The sequence below is a fragment of the Apodemus sylvaticus genome, chromosome 6 (genome assembly GCF_947179515.1).
Source record: "Apodemus sylvaticus chromosome 6, mApoSyl1.1, whole genome shotgun sequence".
Lineage (NCBI taxonomy): Eukaryota > Metazoa > Chordata > Mammalia > Rodentia > Muridae > Apodemus > Apodemus sylvaticus.
In genome coordinates this window covers 34,779,670-34,802,310 of record NC_067477.1, presented here as the reverse complement: position 1 = coordinate 34,802,310, position 22,641 = coordinate 34,779,670, and the positions used below count along the sequence as shown (strand labels likewise).

The following is a 22,641-nucleotide window of genomic DNA, read 5'->3' as shown; positions in this document are numbered from 1 at the left end:
TTGATCTCGCTCTGAAGAACTAATCTGATGAGTTCTGGATTTGGCACTTGTATGTGCATTGTCTGGGGCTGGGAGAATTCTGTCCATCTCCAAGTAGAGAAAATGATTTGAATATTTGACTTTAGATGTTTTCTCTGGTAGCTCAATAGCAATATCATCTGGTGTTATCATGTCTTTTTAGAAAAAAATTAGACTTATGTATTTTATTTTGTATCTATGAATGTTTTCTCTATCTGTCTGTCTGTCTGTATGCATGTGCACATGTGTATACCTACTGCTTTTGGAAGTCAGAAAAGGATATCAGATACACTGGAACTGAGTTACAGATGATCATGAGCCAACAGATCCTGGGAATGGAACCAGGTTCTCTACAAGTACAGTAAGGACACTTAACCACTGACCATCTCTAGCACTGGTCCATTTCTCTCTCTCTCTCTCTCCTCTTTCTTTCTTTCTTTCTTTCTTTCTTTCTTTCTTTCTTTCTTTCTTTCTTTCTTTCTTTCTTTCTTTCAAAAAAGCCACAGATACATGATTTTTTTGTGAAGTTTTTTTTTTTTAATTTATTATATGTAAATACACTGTAGCTGTCTTCAGACACCCCAGAAGAGAGCATCAGATCTCATTATGGATGGTTGTGAGCCACCATGTGGTTTCTGGGATTTGAACTCAGGACATTCAGAAGAGTAGTGTGCTCTTAACCACTGAGCCATCTCTCCAGCCCCACTTTCCCCTTCCCCTTCTCCTTCCTCTTCCTCCTCCTCTTCCTCTTCCTCTTCCTCCTCCTCTTCCTCTTTCTCATCCTCTTCTTGTTTTTTGAGACAGGGTTTTTCCGTGCAGCCCTGGCTGTCCTAGAAGTCACTCTATAGACTAGGCTGATCCCTAACTCACAGAAATCCACTGCCTCTGCCTCCCAAGTGCAGGGACTAAAGATTTCCACCCCAAGGCCTGGCTCATCATGGCTTCTTCTCTCTGCTGGTGGCTCCTCTCCCAGATGTGCCTCCATGCTCCTTCTTGCCAGCTGCATGTGTCATCTTGAGCACAGATGACAGTTGCTGTCGCCCCCTCCCTCCATACCCCATGGGGATATGCATCACGATGTAGATTGTTTAGTTTATTTCCTGAGGATTTAGTGTCATCAAGTGTTCTCAGAGGGAGGCCACTGACATGGTGCCTGTCCTCAAGGGTAAACTGAGTTAAAGAGTCACATAGGCAAAGGGGCTTTGCAATACCAGGCTGTAGGATATGAAATCATTTCTGTTTACCAAGTGCCTTTTGGAGCCTATTGATTTCTTTTATGTGTAGACCCGGCTCTGAAGGAGCCTCTGGTCATGGAGTGCACGCATGCTTTCAAAAGCAGTCTAAAGGCAGGCACATGTCAGGACTGCTGCCCTGGTCAGATGCAGGAGGGAACACTAGGGCCTGGGAGTCAGGAGGTGGATGCCAAGAAAACAGAATCTGAGTGGAACCTTAGGGTTAAATAGCCAGAAGAAATGCAGGAACGTGTCCTCGGGCACTTTGATAAATGAGTCACTAAGCTGTGCAACTCTTTTCTGTAATCCCAGTACTCTGGGAGGCAGAGGCAGGCGAATTTCTGAGTTCGAGGCCAGCCTGGTCTACAGAGTGAGTTCCAGGACAGCCAGGGCTATACAGAGTAACCCTGCCTTGAAAAAAACCAAATCCAAAAATCAAAAAAACAAAAAAACCAAAAAAAAAAAAAAAAAAAAAAGAAAGAAAGAAAGAAAAAAAGAAAGAAAGAAAGAAAGAAAGAGTGAACAAGCCGGGCTAGGAAGCCATGACCCACACCTTGATCCCAGCACTCAGGTGGCAGAAGGGGGCAGAACTATGAGTTCTAGGACAGGACAGCCTGAGGCACACATAGAAAAACAAAAACCAAGAACCAGTGACAGAGGACAGAGAGAGAGAGAGAGAGAGAGAGAGAGAGAGAGAGAGAGAAGACAGACAGACAGACAGACAGACACGTGCTCTGGCTACCATCCAAAAGAAAAAGACGGTAGAGAGAAGAAGCAGAAGTACTGAGTTTCCACCCAGCAGACCAACAGTGAGTCGTCCATTCTCTGAAGGCCTCTGGTCCTGGTTATCCTGGTTGGAGACTCAGTGGGCAATCTTTGCTGATAGGCCGTGCTCAGCACGTGCAGACGGACTGGAGTTAGGCTGCGTGCGAGTGCAGATGGGCACTTTTGAATATAAATCTCAGAACTCAGTTTCTGAGGTTCTTAGCTGCTCAGCTCTGAAAGGCTAGATGTTTGTTGGAAGCCTGTGATTTTCTGATTGACAGCGGATAAAGGCCTCCCTCACTGGAAGGTTTTGGCCAGAAGATCTAGAATGGAAATTCAAGTTTAACAGCATTCATTTGGTTAGGATTTATTGAATGTCTACCTGTATAGTGTAAAATGCGCCGGAGATCAGAACAAAGCAGGAAGAGCCAGCCCTTGAATTCAGACAGTTCACAAAAAGGGAAGCAAATGGACAAGATACATGTGGAGGTGGCTGCTCATGATCAGTCACGGACAGTCGCTGGTGCATAAGGACAACTTGAGGCTGGCCTCTCTGCAGGAGTGTTACCGTGTCCCCTCTCCCGCCAAAGGCTACGAGGGGTCACCCAGGTTAATAAGATGTGGCTGTCGAGCATCTAAAGGAGTGGGCCCGCCACTCCCACAGAGCCAGCATCTCCCGTGCTGGCCTCCTGCTTCGGGCTTTGGGAGAGGTATGGTTTTGATGTCCTCACTGCTAAGCTTTCTCCTCCCTCGGTTCACAGACAGCTGTCATCAGCTATGACTACCTCACCTCCCTGAGGAGTGTCCCCTATGGCTCAGAGGAGTATTTGCAGCGCCGATCCCAGGTAAGGGACCTAGGGGACCCCTCAGAGCTGGGCCTTGATGGGGTGTGTCTGAAGAGTGGGCACAGGCATTTTATGCCCTGGGGAAAGCTGGGCTTAGGACAGAGAGGGCGTGAGGTAGTGTCCGCTGGCCATGGGGTTTGGGATAAAGGGATCGGAAGATCACCTCCTCTTTCTAGCACCTGTGGGTAGAGCTGCCTCTTTACATCCAACTGAGTCTCCCATGCTAAGGTCATTACCTGTAAAGTGCTGTTGGGGAGGCCACTGTGTATTTCTGATGAGAGCTGGGATGTAGGCTGCCTCTGGAGGGCTAATCACTTCTAAGCTGCAGATGTTTAGGCGGAAAGAGGTTAATTATTCTTTCGTCCTCTGAAGGCCACTTGGGGCCTTTGGTTGGAGTGGAGTTGTGGGCCTCACACACCTCAGTCAGAGAGTGTTGGCTGATGCAGATGTGTGGGAGATGCCAGGGAGGTGGAAGATGCCACATGAGGTTAGAGGGAGGGTGACGATTGGCTGGCGTGGCTTTGCTGTCCTTACAGAATGGTTCCTTGCGTTTCCGGGCTCAGCTCAGGTCTCCTCTGTGCTGCTTTCCTTCAGGGCATCCTCTGTGGGTGGATTGATTAGTTAATTAAAACATTTTAATTTAGACCTTTCGCTATATACATTTTAACTAGCTACAAAGGTAACAAAGGTTGAGCCTGTATAATTACCCCCACCTCAACCCACCCCACTCCACCCCCTGCTAATGTCCAGCCTGCAAAATGATTTGACGTGCCTTAGTCATTCACTCCCTCTTTTGTTTACTTAGCTCTGAAGTGTTTAAATGAAACCTCAGGTGCCTTATTGTTTCCAGTATAAACTCTTCAGTAGGGGTCTCCTAACAGAAAGAATCTTGGTAAACCACGCTCTGAAGATGAGCAGTTCCACAATAACTTCCAGCTCAAGTCCAGATTGCCCTCCTCCCAGAAATGGGTTTCTGAAGTACTTCTTGATGAGTGTGTGTGAGCTGTGTGGGTGTGTACATGATGGTGTGGTGTGTACATGATGTGTGAGCTGTGTGGGTGTGTACATGATGTGTGTGGTGTGTACATGATGTGTGTGGTGTGTACATGATGTGTGTGGTGTGTACATGTGTGTGAGCTGTGTGGGTGTGTATATGATGTGTGTGGTGTGTACATGTGTGTGAGCTGTGTGGGTGTGTATATGATGTGTGTGGTATGTACATGTGTGTGAGCTGTGTGGGTGTGGACATGATGGTGTCCTCTCTACTGCTCTCTGCTTGGTTTCCTTAAGCCAGGTCGCTCACTGAACCTGGAACGAGCGCGGAAGGTGGTTGGCAAGCCCAGTCATCCTCCTGTCTCCACCATGCTCACAGTGCTGGGGTTAAAGGCATTCACCTGGAGTCTGGGAATTTGTACCCCGATCCTCATGCTGGCTCTTCTACCCACCGAACCATCTCCCCAGCCCTGAGATGTCCTCATAGTGAGTTTGTTCCAACCTGGATGCAAGCATGGTACAAGTGTTACATTTTGTTGACATTTCCTGAGTCTTTTAGAATCTATAACATTTCTTCTCACTTCCTTTATTTTATTTTATTATTTTATTTTATTTATTTTATTTTATTTAGTGATTCACTTGTTGGAGGACGAGATCATTTATCCTGTAGAATTTCCACATTCAGGATCTGGCTGACTATACCCCCAAAGTGCCATTTAGTGGGAAACACATTCAAGAGACTCACAAATCAAAATAGACAGCATTTGAAAGAGACAAAATGATCCTTGTTCCTCAGGTCCCCAGTTTTCCTCCCTGGAGGTAATCATCATTTCCTGTGTGCCTTTCCAGAGCTATCTGCCTATAATCTAGTCACTCTGTCTTTATTCCCGCCATAAATGATCGAAGTTACATATCTTTCTCTTAGACTGTTTGTTCTCTTACATTGCAGATTGGGCTATTGTTTTGTATATTTAATCTTCAGCAATAATACCTAGGATGGAGAGGGTTTCATGTCAGTCTCAGTGTGAGGTTACGCCCTTGCCTATGGAGAGGCCACATAGAGAATGTAAGGTTTGTGTTCCGAAATCCTGAATGTGGATTCCATACCTTGGCTTTGGGAGGGTCATCTAGCCCTGGGAAACTCCGGGTTTCCTTGTCTATAAACTAGAGATGCTTCCTCAAGAGGGGCTTCCCTGGCGAGGAGTGAGTCAAATACTCAGGTCCTTTCATGCGAACCTTCTCCCCGTTTTAACTGGTCAAATAAAGGCTTCTCTGGCCTAGGAGGCTCTGCTCCATCTTCCTCCCACCTCTTCTCCCTCTATCTTCTTCCTCCCTTTCTCTCTTCTCCCACTCTCTAAAAGCTGCAGCCCCACCTTTCCCTTCCACTGCCCAATCACAGGCTCTAGCCTTTATCTGACCAGTTAAAATGGAGAGGAGATCCACATAAAATCACCTGAGTGTGTGATCCACTCCTCTTCAGGGTAGCTCCTCTTGAGGAAGCAGAATTAACATCAGAATACAAACACACCAGGCCCACAGCATTTCCCCCTTTTTGTCCAATTAAAAGGCTCTTTTCTTTCAGATATAAATTGAGCACAACTATTACCATTATGCAATTTATCAAGTGTAAGATACACTTAACACCCAATCCATCAATTTGGTCAGTTTAGATAAAGCACCCTACCATCTATCCTAATTTAAAAAGCTTAACAATTCTACACTTGAATTATGTCCTGGTTTTAGCTTATATTACCATCTAAAAACTATTCTCTCAAATCTATATCATCTCTCTCAATGCTAAACAGCTTGAGTTTACTGTGAGACTACAACCAGTCTTCAACCCTGTCAGAAATCCAAGAATGACTTAAATATTACCTGAAAATATAGGAAGCAAAAAACATAGCTTCCAAAACTTAAGGAATTTGTAGAGACAACTGACTACCTGGACAGTCTCTCTTTCCTCAATATATTGGAGCATCAGTCTTCAGCCTCCTGGGCCAGAGTCATCTGACAGACCTTTGTAAAGCAGCATTGTGAAGGACCGTACAATGTTTTGTTTTGTTTTGTTTTGTTTCTGAGACAGGGTTTCTCTGTGTAGCCCTAGCTGTCCTGGAACTCACTCTGTAGACCAGGCTGGCCTAGGACTCAGAAATCCATCTGCCTCTGCCTCCCAAGTGCTGGGATTAAAGGCGTGCACCACCACAGCCCTGCTGTACCATGTCTTGGTAAAGCTATCAGTCAACTATTCTGCATAGTGTGTCCTTTTCCTGGACATTATTTTTGTCTGTAGATGAATTGAAGCAATTCTTGCCTAATGGCTGTCTCTCCAAAACTGGAGCAATGCCATTGATTCTCAATTTCTTTTCTGAACCAAGAAAGGGGTGCTGTCAGGAGCAGACATGTCTCTAGTCAAATAATCTTTAATAATGAAATGGCCTTAATGCCATATTCTGTGGACTCTTGATGCCTTTGAAGACTATCTATCTATGCAAAGTATATCTGAAGTTTACACCTTAACTTTTCTTAATCATTTTTATTTGATTAAATTAAAAACACTTTATTATAGTTAAATCAGAATGTAATATAACCATCAGTTTACTGTCTTGCCCCTAACTCGTGTTACTTAATCATCCTAAACAGTTTATGATGGCAGTTATTAGAAGGCCTGGGCCCAAGTCGTGTATTCTTAGATGAGTTGCACAGGAATGATGGCTAACAAAGAGCAACAGTATTAATTATAACTCTTGTGTCAAATATAAGAAATTCACACCAATGAAAACCTTAAATCTGTATCAATCTATGAATTGCATACCATTGTAAAAGTATATCTTCAATTTGCATTAATTATAAATATTTCTACCAATGTAGGATATGGCTATACAATGTTTTGTATAAGAGTAAATTCGATAACCTATCCCTATTTGTCTAGTCCTCTAATTTCTATGATATTACTATATTCCGCCCTTTTCTTTTCCACCCCCTTTCTTTTACCTAAGAAGGGAGGTTAGAGAAGAGGAAAGGAGAGGTAGAAATCTCTGAGTCTAAGCTCTCTGGTTTCCTCTCTGTCTAAAGCTACATTTGTAAAATATCCCTTTAAATGAAAACATATTTATAATTCATAAAAAGACCAGAACCATCCACCCCAACCTAAGGGACTTGGGCTGACCTCCAAAACTTCTTCCTACAGAATAGGGGTGACAAAAAAAATTCTTTAAGGGGGTGGAGAGGGTAGGAAAATTAGAAAATTTGGTTAGATGTAAGAAAGCTAGCTTTGGCATCTGTTATCCAGTTTCTGCATATTTGGAAGGTTCAGAGCTTGACTGAAGTTCTGACAGGATCTGAAAGGTTGGATGAGACGAGGTGGCCTGAATCTGTGGCAAACCCCAAAGCTGTTTTGGGCAGCACCCAGAATCAGGGGGCCAAGCAGGTCAGCTCAGCATCTCTGAGGAAGAATCTCGCCAAAGCTGTGCATTCTGTAATATATGAATCTCACAGCCAAAATGTTAGTACCATTAAGATATTCATATGGACTGTGCAGGGTGCACAGATCGGTTAAGGATGAAATTCTCCATGTTTGAGCAGGTAAAAGACAGCTGTCTTTTTTGAGTTAGTTTTATTAAGAAACAGTTGCAGTGAGTCTTCATCCATGTCATGTGAAGGACGGCACAAAGATTCTTTACCTGTTTATCCTGTTTGATTCTCTTGAAATTTTTCTAGTTATTCACATCTGATCCACAGCGCTCTGGAAGCACTACACAGAATGTAGTCTCCTTTCCTGTTAACACAAATGCAGAGACAGACAGACAGACAGACAGACAGACTAACTAACAAAACCAAGTCCAGACTCAAAAACCACACTCATTTTGATAAATAAATCAAATCAAATCAAATCCAATCTAGCAGTCTGAACAAATACTAACCGATGAGACTCTAGCTCCGCTGTCCCCATGCCCCGACCGTCATGAGATCAAGGCTTCACTGATTATCTCCATCTGTCTACTTACTGTATAAGCCTATTTCCAGGGGCTGTTTGTCATTCCAGGCAAAGAAATGCTAGAAATCCCATGAGTAGATCATGCTCAAAGATCCTGAGAAATTGTCCTGGCAAGAGTTTTTTAAATCTTCCTCAAAGCGTTTTTTCATTCGATCTCCCCCAACTTCTCCCTTCTGTGGACTTGATATTTGCTGTATCTCCCAACTGGCTCTATTAGGCTGTGCTGTCTCCTTCACGTTGTCTCTCCACCATGAGAACCATTGTAAATGTGACACAGTTTCTAGTTTTGCTTTTGCCATCTTTCCAGTGTTGGAGAATTATTCTATTGTTAAATAGCCCAAGAAGTATGGATTTGTTTTGCAAATGGTGAACGAATCCCAAAATTAGTGACACTTTGCTTAAATGTTCTCAGTTTTAACACATCCACAGATTGCCATTCAAGTTCCTGATAACCCTGTGGAAGATCACCGTCTGGATGTCTTTGTTGTATACTGAGCAGATAAACTAAAGTTTGTTTTCTAATAAATTATCCTTTAGACTCTGCTTCCAAATTTTATCCCTCAGTCTCATCCATGAACTTCTCTAGTGTTTGCTCTAATTCAGTTTCTAAGGAATGTAATTTTTTTTTTTTATTATCTAGGGCCCTGTCTTTTGAGAAGACACAGTAAATCAAGAGAATAAATATTGTAGTAACCGTAAATTTCAAGGTGTCTATTTCCTTTCAGTTCATCCCTCTTGAACTGTTCAAAATAACATCCCATAAATCCCCAAAGGTATTTATTGTGGTTCTCATTTTAAAGAATGATATGTGTGTGTGTGTGTTTATTATCAATTTATAATTTTATTACTTGATCTAGAGTTCTTTGTACCGTTGTCTCCCTCTGCTGTTCAATTCAGCACACTGCAGTCTTCTCAGATCTTTTATTTGCAGGGAGAGGAAGATCTGAGGCTTCTGAGCAGGCTCTCTGTCTTTTGTTTGGGTTGCAGCTGGCAGAGTGCACGCTGTTCTCAGGTAGCCTGCAGTGTAAGCTGTTGGGGAGAGCTGTCCGTCTGTCTGTCCAGTGTAGGGAAGCAAGCCTGGAAAGGCGTGGTTCAGATGCCCCAATCAAGTCATGGTGTCTTCCTGAAGACAGCTTCCCAGGCATTTGTGCTCCAAGGTCCCCTGTCCCTCCCTGGGAATCCTACAGGGCGCTGCTCAAATCCAGTAGCTGTCTGTCAGGGGCTCAGGGAGGGAACCTCTCTGCAGGTCTCTGTAGACCCCCTCAGACCCAGTCAGCTTTCAATCCACACTGCTGTAGCCTTAGATTGCTGCCCTGTTTATTGAGAGTGGAGGGGAGGGGCAGTGGACTCTTAGGTTAGTTGGGTTCTAATGGATATGATGGGCTTGATGGGCACCCATTTGGTACAGTAAACTTCCAACCCCAATAAGCCCATGTAAAAACAACACAACTCAGTTCCAAGATTTAAAAGCTGCACACCTAGATTGGGCAGATTTACAATACTCTGTTCCCCAGCTATGAGATCCCTTGCTCCTTGTGGCTTCTCCAGGCCATGTGGTTCTGCTCTGTCTTCCTTCCACCTCCTCTTCCTGTGTCTCCTTCCTCCCCTTCTCTCTCTTCTTCTACTCTCTGAAGCCTCCAGGCCCACCTTTCCCTTCTACTGCCCAGTCACAGGCTCTAGCCTTTATTTGGCCAGTTAAAATGGGGAGAAGGTTCACATGAAATGACCTGAGTATTTGATTCATTCCTTGTTGGGGCAGCCATTTCTTGAGGAAGCAGAATCAATATCAGATTAGAAACAGCACCACCAACAGTTCTGGGTATCTGGTGAGAAAGGTGCAGCCAGGCCTTTGATGAGAGGGCATCATGTGGTGGCTCGATGTACCGGATACCAGGGAGTATGTAGTTGGTTCCGAGGAGGTGTCCCTGGGAAGGGGGATCCAGCAGGCACATAAGAGCACGATTAAATCCTGCATCGTCATGGCAGATAAAGGAGGCTAAGCATTATCATGTCACTCCTCAAGCCGGCATCTCCCAGTCCTAGAGTATGTTAGAGCCAAGGCTGTGGCAGTCAGCGACTAGAAGCCTTTCCAGTGTTAGCACTGGCAGGCTGGCTGTGACTCACTGCATCATGGCGGGAGGGGGGGAGGGGGGAGCACACATGGTGCCATGCTTGGCAACTGAGGGCTTCAGGACGGGCTCTGGAGAACTGGATTTCTGATGCCTAGATGCTTGTACCTGAGGTCTGTGTGACTGGGAATGTTCACCCTCCAGAAGGACATCGCTCTGAGTGTAGACATCCAGTCAAAAGGCTGGAGGTCACAGGACAGGATGGAGCTGATTCTGAAGGAAGGATCAGGCTGTAGTGGGCACCCTCTTCATAGGGAACAACTGAATGAACAGAGGGGAGAAACTTGGCACTGAATTACTTTCTTTGTAGATGAGATCTTGAGACACAGGGTAACCTTGGTGGTTCCTGAGCTATTTTATGTTTTGTGTTGTGTGTGTGTATATGATGTCTGTACTTGTTTTGTAAGACCCCCAAAAATCGAGGGTGCCCAAGCACCCCACGCCTCGGAAGGCGACACCCAAATCACTCGCGAGAAACGGTCTCGATGCAATAACATGAGGATTTCTTTATTCCAGAATTCTGGGTTCCACAGCCATACACCACACAGGGCTAGAGGACTGTGGACCCCAAAAGCAGAATTGGGACAGCTTTTATAAGTTCACAATGAAGCCTGTGAATCACCAACCAATTATTCCTTAGCATCGAGAGCCCGAGAATCACCAACCAATCATTCCTTAGCATCTAAAGCGAAATGCGAGCCAATCGATTTGTACCACTCCATAGTTTTTAGGATAATCAGTTTAAATTATCGGAGCCTGCGCTCAGTGGACCAATTAGTTTCTTATTTTCTTGGATGTCTATAGCTGTGTGAACTCCTGGATAGGAGTAATGGCGTAAGCAGTTTACCGAAGCAAGATAAGCTTAGCTCATTTCCAGTTACGTTATGGGGCCAGGATCACCTATTCAAGGCCTTTTTGCTAGCTCTAGACAAAGGGCGGGCTCTGGAATGTGACCTTTTACCTAGTTTCTAACAAAGAGCACAAAGAGCAGGCTCTGGAATATAAAGTGTTTGGGGCTCCTTAGAAGGCTGGAGTTAGGCTGTATTTTCTGTTCTTTCAGTTTGTGTGTGTATGTATGTGTGTGTGTGTGTGTGTGTGTGTGTGTGTACTTGTGCATGAATATGCTTGTGTGTTTGGAGAACAGAGATTGTCATCTGGGAGACTTAGGGGCCACACTGCCTTCCCTGGTGGGAAGCATGGTGGGGCTGAGGTTTCCCCTGGAGACAGGGCTCACCTGTGGTGGCTTCTCTGCAAGGATATGCCAGAACCTTCTTACTTGGTCTAGGCTCGTTAGTGGCCTGGCGAGCATGCATTGATAGTGTTCTATTTTGTCATATCTGCATATAGTGTGTTTATTTTATTTTATTTTTTGGTTTTTTGGATTTGTTTTTTTCGAGACAGGGCTTCTCTGTATAGCCCTGGCTGTCCTGGAACTCACTCTGTAGACCAGACTGGCCTTGAATTCAGAAATCCGCCTGCCTCTGCCTCCCAGGTGCTGGGATTACAGGCGTGCACCACCAAGTCTGGCTTTTTTTTTTTTTTTTTAAATCTCTGCCTTCATCTTCCCTTCTCTTTCTTGTAAGGACAGTTGCCATTGGTAAATCCAATAGGAGGCCCATCTCCCTCCTATCCCAGATAGTCTAAGTTGATCACATCTGAAAATTATCAGTAATGTTAACAAAAGTCCTCGTTCCAAATAAGGTTACAATTATAGGTCCCAGGCGCTAGGATGTAGCTGTATCTGTTATTTTTTGGGGGGGGGCTGGGGTGGGGAGGGCAGGTAGGCTATTGTTAAGCACACCCCAGGTGCTCACTTGGACTTCATGGTATAGCCCTTCCAAAACTCTCCTTGTTGGGAGCCTCCAGGACTCCTCAAGCCAACACTCTCCCAGGCATGGCTTCCCCTGTGTCATCAGAGAGGGTGGGCTGTTACGTCTTGACATTCTGCACCCTCCTACCCTCCATGCCTTCAGCTTGTAGCAGTTTCTTCTGTAGCTCTTTGGGGTGTTCATCTGGGTTTAAGAATTCTCATACCTGGGGCCTGGAGAGATGGCTCAGTGGTTAAGAGCACCGACTGCTCTTCTGAAGGTCCTGAGTTGAAATCCCAGCAACCACATGGTGGCTCACAACCATCCATAATGAGATCTGACGCCCTCTTCTGGTGTCTGAAGACAGCTACAGTGTACTTACATATAATAATAAATACATATAATAATATAATAATAAATACTTACATATAATAATAAAGCGCCTCCGCCGCCGCCGCCGCTGCTGCTGCTGTCGAGGTGGTCTGACTGCTCAGTCACAGGCTGCTCCTTGCTCCTGCTTCTCACTGTTGTGGCCCCAAGCATCTATTTTCTACCAAATTAAAATCCACTCAGTGCTCTTCCTGTCCCCAAATAAAACCTCCTCTCCAAGCTTTTGCTTGTTACAGCAAGACTTTTTAATAGACCCTGCCTCGTAGAGCCATGAGACATATGTCCAATTATCAGAACAATTTTGCTTAAATATACGGATAAACTGTTGACTGACAACAGCGGCACATATTTGAGGCTAATTTAAGGCAAAGTAGCTTGGGAACTGTGGTACTGCCTTTTCTGCATCTATATTGCACCCCTCCCCCATCCGATTGCTAGGTTTTCCTTCCCTCTGGACTTTTCCTTGGGTACGGATCTCCGTCCTGACCATCTAAATGGTCATAAGGGACATCTCCACGCTCCCGTCTCCATGCTGTGCTTCATTGGTGGGCAGAGGGTCCGAGTATGGCTGGTCATCTAGACAACTGTGTAGCTGCAGCTGGGTGAGCGGCCGTGGTCTGCCAGCCACTGTGTGGGACGCTGGCTATATGGTGGTGCACCCTTCCCCCTGCACCCCCTCACTGAGACAGGGTTTCTCTGCATAGTCTTAGCTGCCCTGGAACTTGTTTTGTAGACCAGGCTGGCCTTGAACTCAGAGATCTGCTTGCCTCTGCCCCTCCTGAGTGCTGAGATTAAAGGTGTGCACCACCGCCACTGCCCTGCTACGGTTTCTTTTTCCTTTCCTTTCCTCTCCCCTCCCCTCCCCTCCCCTCCCCTCCCTTCCCCTCCCCTCCCCTCCCCTCCTCTCCTCTCCTCCCCTCCCCTCCCCTCCCCTCCCCTCCCCTCCCTTTTCTTTTCTTTTCTTTTTGGTCAGTGGTCCATTATTGAGGGGACAAGAGGTGAGTAAGAGTTGTGGAACTCACAAAAGCATCCACTCCGAGAAGACAGGGGCTTAGTCTCTCTTGCTGCTGTATCATGTACCCAGCACAGTAGGCACAGTATATATTCTTTGTTGAGAGAAGGAGCAAGATAGTTTAAGCTCTTGCTGAGTGTCCCAAAGAAGATAAAATGTAGTCATGGGAGAAATTAAGGTGAGGTTGAGGGGAGCTCTCTGACCTGGGCTGTGTCTAAAGAGCTGTCCAGCAGAGGGAGACTGGGAGGCTCCCAGAGGAGCCAGAGCTGGCGTTGTCCTTCCCTGGGTTCTGCTTAGAGGGTGAGCATGTTTCCTTTCCTGTGTCTATGTTTCTTGCTGCACGGATGATGGACACGAGAGCTTGCAGCCTCCGTGCTGGTACATGGTCAGGGTCTGCGGCTGAAAGTGGCGGAAGGTCCCTGTCTTGTGACATTGTCATAGTCCTTCTAGCCATGGGTGGGGATAGATGCCACATGGCTCCTGTGTGACTGATTCTCACCTTGCCTATATCAGCCTCCCTGAGGGCCACAGGACAGTGGCAGAGTGTAAGCAGCTCTGGGTAGAGCTTCAGGGATTGCAGGGCAGAGGTGAGGAGGGAGGCTGGGGCTGGGGAGAGACAGTGCCAGAGCATGAGGCATGGCCTCCAAGAATGTGTGTGAGCTGAATACCCCAGGGTAGACTCCACTGCACCATCAGATCCCACTTAGAAACAGCAATTCAGAAGTAAGGCATTTCAAGACAGCTACTAAGTTAGTTTCCTGTGGTTGCCATAACAAATTACTATTGAATGGTGGCTTAAAACAATACTGGCAGGTGGTGGCACACGCCTGTAATCCCAGCACTCTGGTAGGCAGAGGCAGGTGGATTTCTGAGTTCGAGGCCAGCCTGGTCTACAGAGTGAGTTCCAGGACAACTAGGGCTACACAGAGAAACCCTGTCTTGAAAAAAACCAAATCAACAAAACAAAACAAAACAAAAACAAAAAAACAATACAATCTTAGGTACTGGAGGTCCGAAGCCCAGAGTGATTCTGTGTGGACAAAATGAAGGTGTCAGCAGGGGGCTCCCTGTGGAGGTTCTGGGGGAGGGAGCATCCATCTCCTTGATTGTTCTGATTCTCTCTCTTCCCTCCCCTCCCCTCCCCTCCCCTTCCCTCCCCTTCACTCCCTTCCCCTCCTCTTCCTTTCCCTCCTTTCCCTCCCCTTCCCTCCCCCTCTCCTCTCCTCTCCCCTCCCTTTCCCTCCTCTCCCCCCTTCCCTCCTTTCCCCTCTCCTCTCCTCTCCCCTCCTCTCCCCTCCCTTCTGCCTTTCCTTTTCTTGAGACAGTGTCTTACTATGTAATCTTGGTGGGCCTAGAACTTATTGTATAGACCAACTGTCCTTGAACTCATAGAGATCCTCCTGCCCCTGCTTCTGCTGTGATTAGAAGTGTGTACCACCACACCTGTGATGGTTTGAAAGAAAATGACCCCCATAAGCCCGGAGAGAGTGACACTATTAGGAGGTGTGGCCTTTTGGAGTAGGTGTGACTTTGTAGGAGGAGGTGTGTCACTAAGGGGTGGGCTTTGAAGTCTCTGATGCTTAAGTCTGCCTAGTGTCACTCTCTCTTCCTGTTGATCCAGATGTAGAACTCTCAACTCCTTTCTAGCACCATGTCTGCCTGTGTGCCTCCATGACACTGATGGGCTAAACCTCTGAAATGGTAAGCTAGCCCCAATTAAATGTTAATTAATTAATTAATTGCTTTTCAAGACAGGATTTCTCTGTGTAGTCCTGGCTGCCCTGGAACTTGGTCTGTAGACCAGGCTGGCCTCGAGATCACCTGCCTGTCTCCTGAGTACTGGGATTAAAGCCATGCACTACCACTGCCCAGAAAATGTTGTCCTTTATAAGAGTTGCCATGGTCATGGTCCCTCTACAGCAATAGAAATCCTAATTAAGACAACACCTGACTAGTTTTCTGGTTTTTAGAGATGCTCCAGGTGTCTTGGCTCATGATCCTCTCTTCCCATCTTCAAGGCCAGCAGCATCTGGTCCAGGTCTTGTGCTGTCTCTCTAGTGCTCCCCTGCCTTTGTCTTTCTTCCAAGAACTATGTACATTACCACTGTGTGCCTGGGCAATGTCCCTCCCATCCTCCAGTCTCAGGACCGTGGCATTATTAGCAGTCTGATTTTCTTCTGCAGGGTACGAACTGCTGTTGGGTGTGTTAGGAAAACAAATCTCACTATGAAAAATCCCAAATATCATTACAAAGCCCAGAGAGCAATAAAACGAACGTTGTACCTGGTGCCTCTGCCTGAAATGTGCGGCCCTAACTCTTGTTTATTTATCACTGAAGAACTTTAAGTTGTAATTCCTGTCTACATCTCTAACCCAGTTCATCTTTTAAGGAATCAGAGTGTCTGTCATTAGTACACGTGATTAGATCAACAAGTGTCAATGTCATTTGTATTAGTCAGGAGTCTCTAGGTTCTGCACTTTCTAATGGTGCGATCCTTTAATACAGTTCCTCATGTTGTGGTGACCCCCAACCATAAAATTATTTTGTTGCTACTTCATAACTATTATGAATTGTAATATAAATATTTCATATGCAGGATATCTGATATAAGACACCCCCCCAAAGGGGTTGCGCCGCACAGGCTGAGAGGAACAGAACACGAACATGAATGCATACAGAGTGGTATAATTAGATTGGCTGACCTGGATGGGTTGGGTAGTCCAGCAGTCACTGTTCACTGGAAAGGCTGAGAGCCCTGTGGCTTCTGACTACAGGAGGACGGATGCCTCTGCACTTCCAGTCTGGCACCAAAGGCCCCGAAGATTCCCAGAGACCCACCCATCTTCAGCTCTCATAGGAAGGCGTAAGAAGCTGGGTTCTGGTGGTAGTGAAGGATAGTGGCGGTGGTGGCGGCAGCAGCAACAGCGGCAGAGTAGATGCACTTAGTTGCAAGAAGGAAAGGCAAGCAGGCAAAAGTAGCATTGTCATTTCCTCAGCACGCTTCCTGTCTGGGCTCCTGTTGGAAGGGACTGTGCACTCTGGGGACCGTCCCCCTCAGATAACTCTTCTGGGGAAGCATGTCTCTTAGATGATTTCAGACCCACTCAAGTTGAAATCACATCGTCTAACCCTTACCTGTGGTCAGTTTTCGCTAGCTTCCCTATCTAATGCTCCCCACATGCCCCCGAGACTGCACTGCTTCCTTCTCCTTCTAAGAGTGAGGCCTTCCTTCTTGCCTGTATCTTTTGAGGGTTTGTTTTGATTTCTGCTGTCAGTTGTGAGAGTACACGGCTGTATAGATGTGAAAAAGAGACTGTCATCCCCCGTCCAGGCGGGTATCCTGAGCAAGCCCAGAGAGCCGAGAGGGGACGCAGGCTGTCGGGGTGTGCTGTTCTGCTCGTGGCCTTGGCATTTGTTATTCTCGTCTGTGAAAATAACACATTTCCCCCCACAGAAATGCCCCCACTTTTCCGGTCGCCGAGCAACTGTGAGAACAAATTAATTATGCATTTTCTTACTGTGTGTGATTAAGGGGCAGATGGAGGGAAGGGTTCTCTGTAGCTTTTCTGGCCATGAAGTTCCCAAATGGATAGTTTCCAGATTGGCGTGTTCAGGTCCCCAACTCCTGTGGGCATCTGTGCAGGCAGGCTTGCTCTTTGGCAAGGGGAGCCCCGAGTTGCCAGTAATAATACTGTTATTCTCTTAAATTTGCAACTTGTTTACTGTTTGCTGAGTGCTTGTAGTTAGTCATGACAGCTCATTTGTTGGGATTCCAGGGATCCTGGGGCAACATTTTTTGCTTCATACCTCCCTAAATTATTGCTGACAGTGTTAATTCCACCGCTAGCCTAAAACTCTGTTCCCTATTAAGATAAAGATGTTGGTCTGGGAGATGGCTCATTGCCATGTAAGTCTGAGTGTCTGAGTTCAGTCCCCAGAAGCCATGTATGAAGAAAGCCAGTTAGATATGGTAGTGCACACCCTTAATCCCAGTGCTTGGGAGAAGGAGGCAGGCAGATCTCGGTGAGTTGGAGGCCAGCCTGTTCTACCTCGTATGTTCCATGCCTGCCATGGTAAGGTACCTGGTAAGACTCTTTGTAATTAGTTGCTTTTCTTTTGCTGTGATAAAACACCATTGCCAAGGCACTTGGAGAAGGAGCTGGGAAACGTGCACTCGTTGGTCTGGAAACTATCATTTAGTTCCTGTTTCTTTAGAAATACGATGGCATTATGCACCCAGGCCGTCCAACTCTTAATTCTGCCTTGGCTAAGACTCCCTCTCTAGTCTAGACAGGTTCTGAGCTTGGGATCCCCTGGCCTCCGAGTGCTGGGAACGCAGGCCTCCCTCATCAGGCTTGGCGCTAACGCTGTTCCTTGCTAACGGTTGCATCGCTTTCAGACCTTAGTTCACTTCGTTTGGTATTTGACCCTCCTCTCAGGACATAGTATGCCATGCTTTCTCTGTTATCTGCATATCATATCTGTTCATTTTCCAATAATTGTTAGATATTGTGTTTTATCTTTTTGGGTATTACATATTTTTGTAATGAATATTCTCAAATTTTGATCTGAGGTCTTGTTAAGTTTCGGGGGCTGGTGGTGGTAGAATAGATTCTTTTTAAATTTTGCTTTAGCGTTTATTAGTTGGAATAAGTTAGTATTTAGGATTATCTCTGGCTACGGAGGCCAGAACTTTCTGGGTATGAATTATGAGGCGTTTCCAGTCTGGATGGTAAGAATGGGCCACCCCTGAGTCCTGGTGCCTAACTCTAATCTTTTGGGGTTCTTCTCTGTCTGGACTCCGGCAGGATTTGCATGTGTGGAGGCCGAGGAGCCTTGAGCTGAACACCAGGGGATGGGCCCTGCGGAGATTGCCAGCTTTCCTGTAGTATTGTCTTTACAGCTCTCTCCTCCCCTATGAACTCTTTCTGGACTTAACTCCATCTCTCAACTCAAAGATGCTTTTCACAGAAGACAGTGCTGTAAATGGGGGCCACCGTAGGGGTCATCTTCCTTCCTTCTACCTTCATCGCTGGATGCCTAGGGTTTGAAAACCACTCTTTTATGTTTCAAATGTGAATGTGAAGGTAACAGAAGTCCCTTTTCTAGGACATTAAGGCTTGTGGCCTGGGAGACCTCCAAGTTTAGAAGGCTGGGGTACAGTGGACATTTTATGGCCTGGGCTATGGTGGGAAGGGCATGATATGTTTCATTGGACACTATTGCTTGGACACTAGTGTGATGTCAGAGAGGCCATTGCATCTGCCCAGCTTAAGGCAGAGTGGGGAGCAAGTCTGGGAAGGTGATGCTGGTTTGTGCGCTCAGTGTGTGAGCTGGGGGAGACTGTTGAGGGGGCATGCAAGAGCCTCATTAGCTACTGTTTAACTTTCTATTGTCATTGGAGCTTTGGATGTCCTTGTGGCCACTAGAAGGGCTTTTCCACTCAGTAACGGATTTTGAGAGAGCTGGTATCTCTCATGACAATATGGCTTCCTATGCAAACCAACTGCTGCAGAACCCTTACTTCCCAGCCCCCTCCATTCATAAGACAGTCGAGGCCTCATGCCTCTAGGACCAGGTCCCAGACAACTAGGTATAGCTTCTGTTCCCTAGAGGCTGCAGTAATGCCTCAGCCAGCCCAACTGTCCTGCCTCACCCCATCTTTTCTGTAGAACCCACAACAAAGGCTTTTGTTATACTTTCTACTCACTCTGGTAGTTCTCCAATGTTGCCCTATGTGTCTTGCCATGACTTCCAGGAATTGTGACTGAAAACTCTTAAACTTTTTCATGATAAGTGTGTCTGTGTTTCTGCATCTTACTATACTTGATTAAAACACTTCTCAGGGTCCCTAGAATAAGTATAGAAATACTTATATGTGGCCTCACTTCCCAGCAACTTCACAAGGTAGATATTGTTTATGGGTGGATTGAAGACCGACTTGAGAGAGGTTCTATGACTTGCCCATGGTGCTGACCCTGCAGTGCAGTCTTTGTCATATTCGTCACCATCATCTTCATCCTGTTTGGCATATGTTAACTGTACAGTGTAATGAGTTCATTCTGACATTGCCAAACATGCATACGATATACCCAGTCAGATCCAAGACTCAGTCGGCTGTTAGGAATCTGTGGCTTGTCTTTCACTGTCCCCTACTCTTTCCATCGTTTGTGGGGCACTTGTGTATCCGCTCCTCTGTCTCATGACACCCCCAAACCTCGCTCAGTTCTGGTGGGGCCCCTGTGGATTCAGTCTGGCAGTTCAGGGAGGTGGAGCCCCTCTGCTCCCAGGGACACAAGCAGGAAAGGAGAATGGTCCTTCTCGGGACTTTGCTCCATTGGCTCAAATCAGTAATTAATCGGCACAGAGTTTATCTCATTAGCCATTCATTGTCCCCCACTCTCAAACCACAAACCAAGCTCTCTAAGAACAATACTTTTAATTAGTATGAGGCAGATTAAAACTCATCACAGCAAGGTTATTGGTAATGAGGTAATCATAAGGCATGTTATTGAGCCAGGAGTGGAAAGGAAGAAGGAGCCTGGGCAGGGACACTGTGCCAGCTGCTCTGTGACAGTTCAGTGGGGGCAGGAGGTGGTGCTGGGCTCTTGGTGAGGAGGTGCTGCACCCGTACATCCGGCTGAGCAGTGAAGCCAGAAGCCAGGTCCTGGGTAGGGCACAGCTGGTGTCCAGTGAGCAAATGGGTACCCGATGTCAGAGGCAGTCAAGAAACTGGGGGCTCTCCGAGGGGACCCTGAAGTTATGTTTAGAATAATTCTCCATTTCTTTGTGTGTTCTATCTTTTCATTCCCCCTCTCCATCTCTCCCTGTCCCCCACCCCTTACTTTTTGTGAGAGAGCCTAGAATTCTCTAGTTAGCCCAGAGAGGGCTTTAGCTTTAGCCTCGGCCTCCAAATTATGGGATTAGAAGGTGTGTGCTATAGGTGCTATTTGCATTTTTTTTTGTATAGTGATGCTTTGCATTAAGTGACAGTCTGTGAAATTAGCTTTTGTTTTTATTAGGTTATAGGACCTAGGCTTATTAGACTGAAGGGAGGAGATGGAGATAGATGTTTTTGTTTGTTTGTATGTTTGCATGTGTGTGTGTGTATGTGTGTATGTATGTTTGTATGTATGTATTGGCTTTTTCCATAAAAGCTTTCTCTCTGTAGTTCTGGCTGTCCTGGAACTCACTCTGTAGACCAGGCTGGCCTCTAACTCCCAGAGATTCCCCTGCACCCGCCTCCTGAGGGCTGGGGTTAAAGCATGCACCACCACCACTTGGCTATATTTTGAATCTTAGCCATTCTGACGGGGATAAAATGAAATCTCAAAGTAGTTTTATTTTCCAGTTCCCTGGTGACTAAGGATGTTTAACATTTTAAAAATGCTTTCAGCCATTTGTATTTCATCTTTGGGGAACTCTCTGTTTTCTTAAGTTTTAGACATTTCATTTCCTGGGAAGATAAATTTTCCCTTTTGTGTCTTTCTGCTAACTTTTGAGCACTGGTGTATGCTGGACCAGAGTCTTGGGTTGACTTTAGGTCTTACTTTATTTTGCCACAGTGGTGGGCATAATTATTGTCCTTTTCAGCTCAGGAAGACACCAAGGTTCTGGGTTTATCGACTTATCGAGGTTTGTTGACAGTTAAGTGGCAAAATAGGGTTAGGGCCCAAGTCTTCATGACTCTAGTGTCAGTGCCATTGACAAGCAAGTCACATGACCTTCCCTGAATTTTTTTAGGGTTGAGCACATCTTTTGTATCCTTCTAAAACATACCCAACTGTCAGGGCCACCTGACTTCCCAACCTGGTGACCATCCAGTGCCTGTCATGTGGAGTGACCTTACCTGCCTGCTGTTGACAGTTTTGACTGTATCTTGTATCTACTGCTTGGCTGATATTGTGGTGACATCTACACTATAATTCCAGGACTTACAAAACCCCCAGCAAAGCTCATTTTCTTGCACATGGTGCAGAGGGCTGGGTATCTGGAGGATGAAGGCCTGGACCAGTCATCTGCTAGCTGTGAGGCTTTGAGATTGTCACTGAACTCTGAGTTGTTTAATCTTTATGGACACATCAAAGGCCTCTGCTTTGGGGCTGGGGAGATGGCTCAGATGGTGAAGTGCTTGCCCTGCTAGTGTGAGGATCTGAATTTGATCCTCAGAACCCATGTGAAAAGGTGAGCATGGTGGTGTGTGCTTGTGAACCCAGTGATGTGAGATGAGCCATGGAAATGGGGAGAGCTATCCAGCCTGGGGCTCACCGGCCGTCCCCGGGGCTTACTGGCCGTCCCTGGGGTTCATCGGCCGTCCCTGGGGTTCATCGGCCATCCGGCTTAGTTGGCTTGGTGAAGTTACACACACACAAACACACACACACACACACACACACACACACACACACACACACACACACACACACGAGGAGGGCAGACAGACTGAGAGACAGTGACAGAGAGACAGAGACCATAGATAGGCCAAAAAATGACAGAGACAGATGAGTATGGGGAGGGACACAGAGAACTAATATGAAGATTAAAAATCCTGTATTTGAGTGTTTACTGCGGGGTGGGTGTGTACTTACCCTGGGGCACTGGACAGATGCTTTTGCATTTGTTAGCTGCTGATGGCTGGTGGGCCTTAGTTGTCCACTTCGGTGACCACTAGCTCCATGTATCCATTCATCCTAAGTGACATAACAGGCAGTCTGTCAGCCACACTAGCCACACTTGAGGTGCACGTTAGGCACTATGTGGGTACTAGCCCAGAGCATTTCCATGTCAGGAGGTTCCCTGGGCAGTGTGCTGTCAGCTGGCTCTTGTGGGTCAGCCCATCTCTCCTGTACCTGTGGGGGCGTGCTCAAGGATGTGTGCTTAAGGACCAGAGTCACGGGGCAAAGAGGCCAGGAGATCCGGAAAGCCTTGTCCATCGAGTGCACACATACGGCTGGAAGATGATTCCAGGAAGACAGGATCGTTCATGCCTCCGTGGGGTCCGAGCTGCCGCAGGCTCACCACCATGTGATACCTGGGGGAGTGCGTGAAAGCTAGAAACTGCTTTGTACAAAGTCGGTGACTTTCCTGATGGTAGAACTAGTCTGGCCTCTAATCCAAAAGAACAGTGGGCCCGTGGGAGCTGGACAGAGCAGGGCCTGAGGTCTGAGGGTCGCTCTATTAGCTAACATTTGCATTTTCACCATAACAGAATATTTTACGTGTTTAGTAAGTGGCAGTGATCCTCTCCCTCCCCCCCCCATGTGAGCATGTGTGTGTGAGTGTGTGTAACTGTGTGTGTTTGTGTGTGTGAGTATGTGTAACTGTGTGTGTGTGTGTGTGTTAGAAGCTGGATGATGGTGACCTCAGGGCTTCTTCAGTGGACATGAGGGTGCCATATGCAGTAGGTACTGACTCAGTTTCATGGATCCTGGGTTTATAGGTCTATGACATATCT

General features: G+C 46.4%; 1 protein-coding gene across 3 annotated transcripts in view; it reads left to right on the top strand.

Annotated features, from left to right (window-relative positions):
• Adck1 (aarF domain containing kinase 1) overlaps window positions 1–22,641 on the top strand; it is a 96,968-nt gene that overhangs the window by 8,539 nt on the left and 65,788 nt on the right. For all 3 annotated transcript variants that reach the window (XM_052185317.1, XM_052185318.1, XM_052185319.1), the window contains exon 3: window positions 2,777–2,860. In XM_052185317.1, coding sequence (XP_052041277.1) covers window positions 2,777–2,860 — 84 coding nt within the window. The remainder of the gene's footprint in view (window positions 1–2,776; window positions 2,861–22,641) is intronic.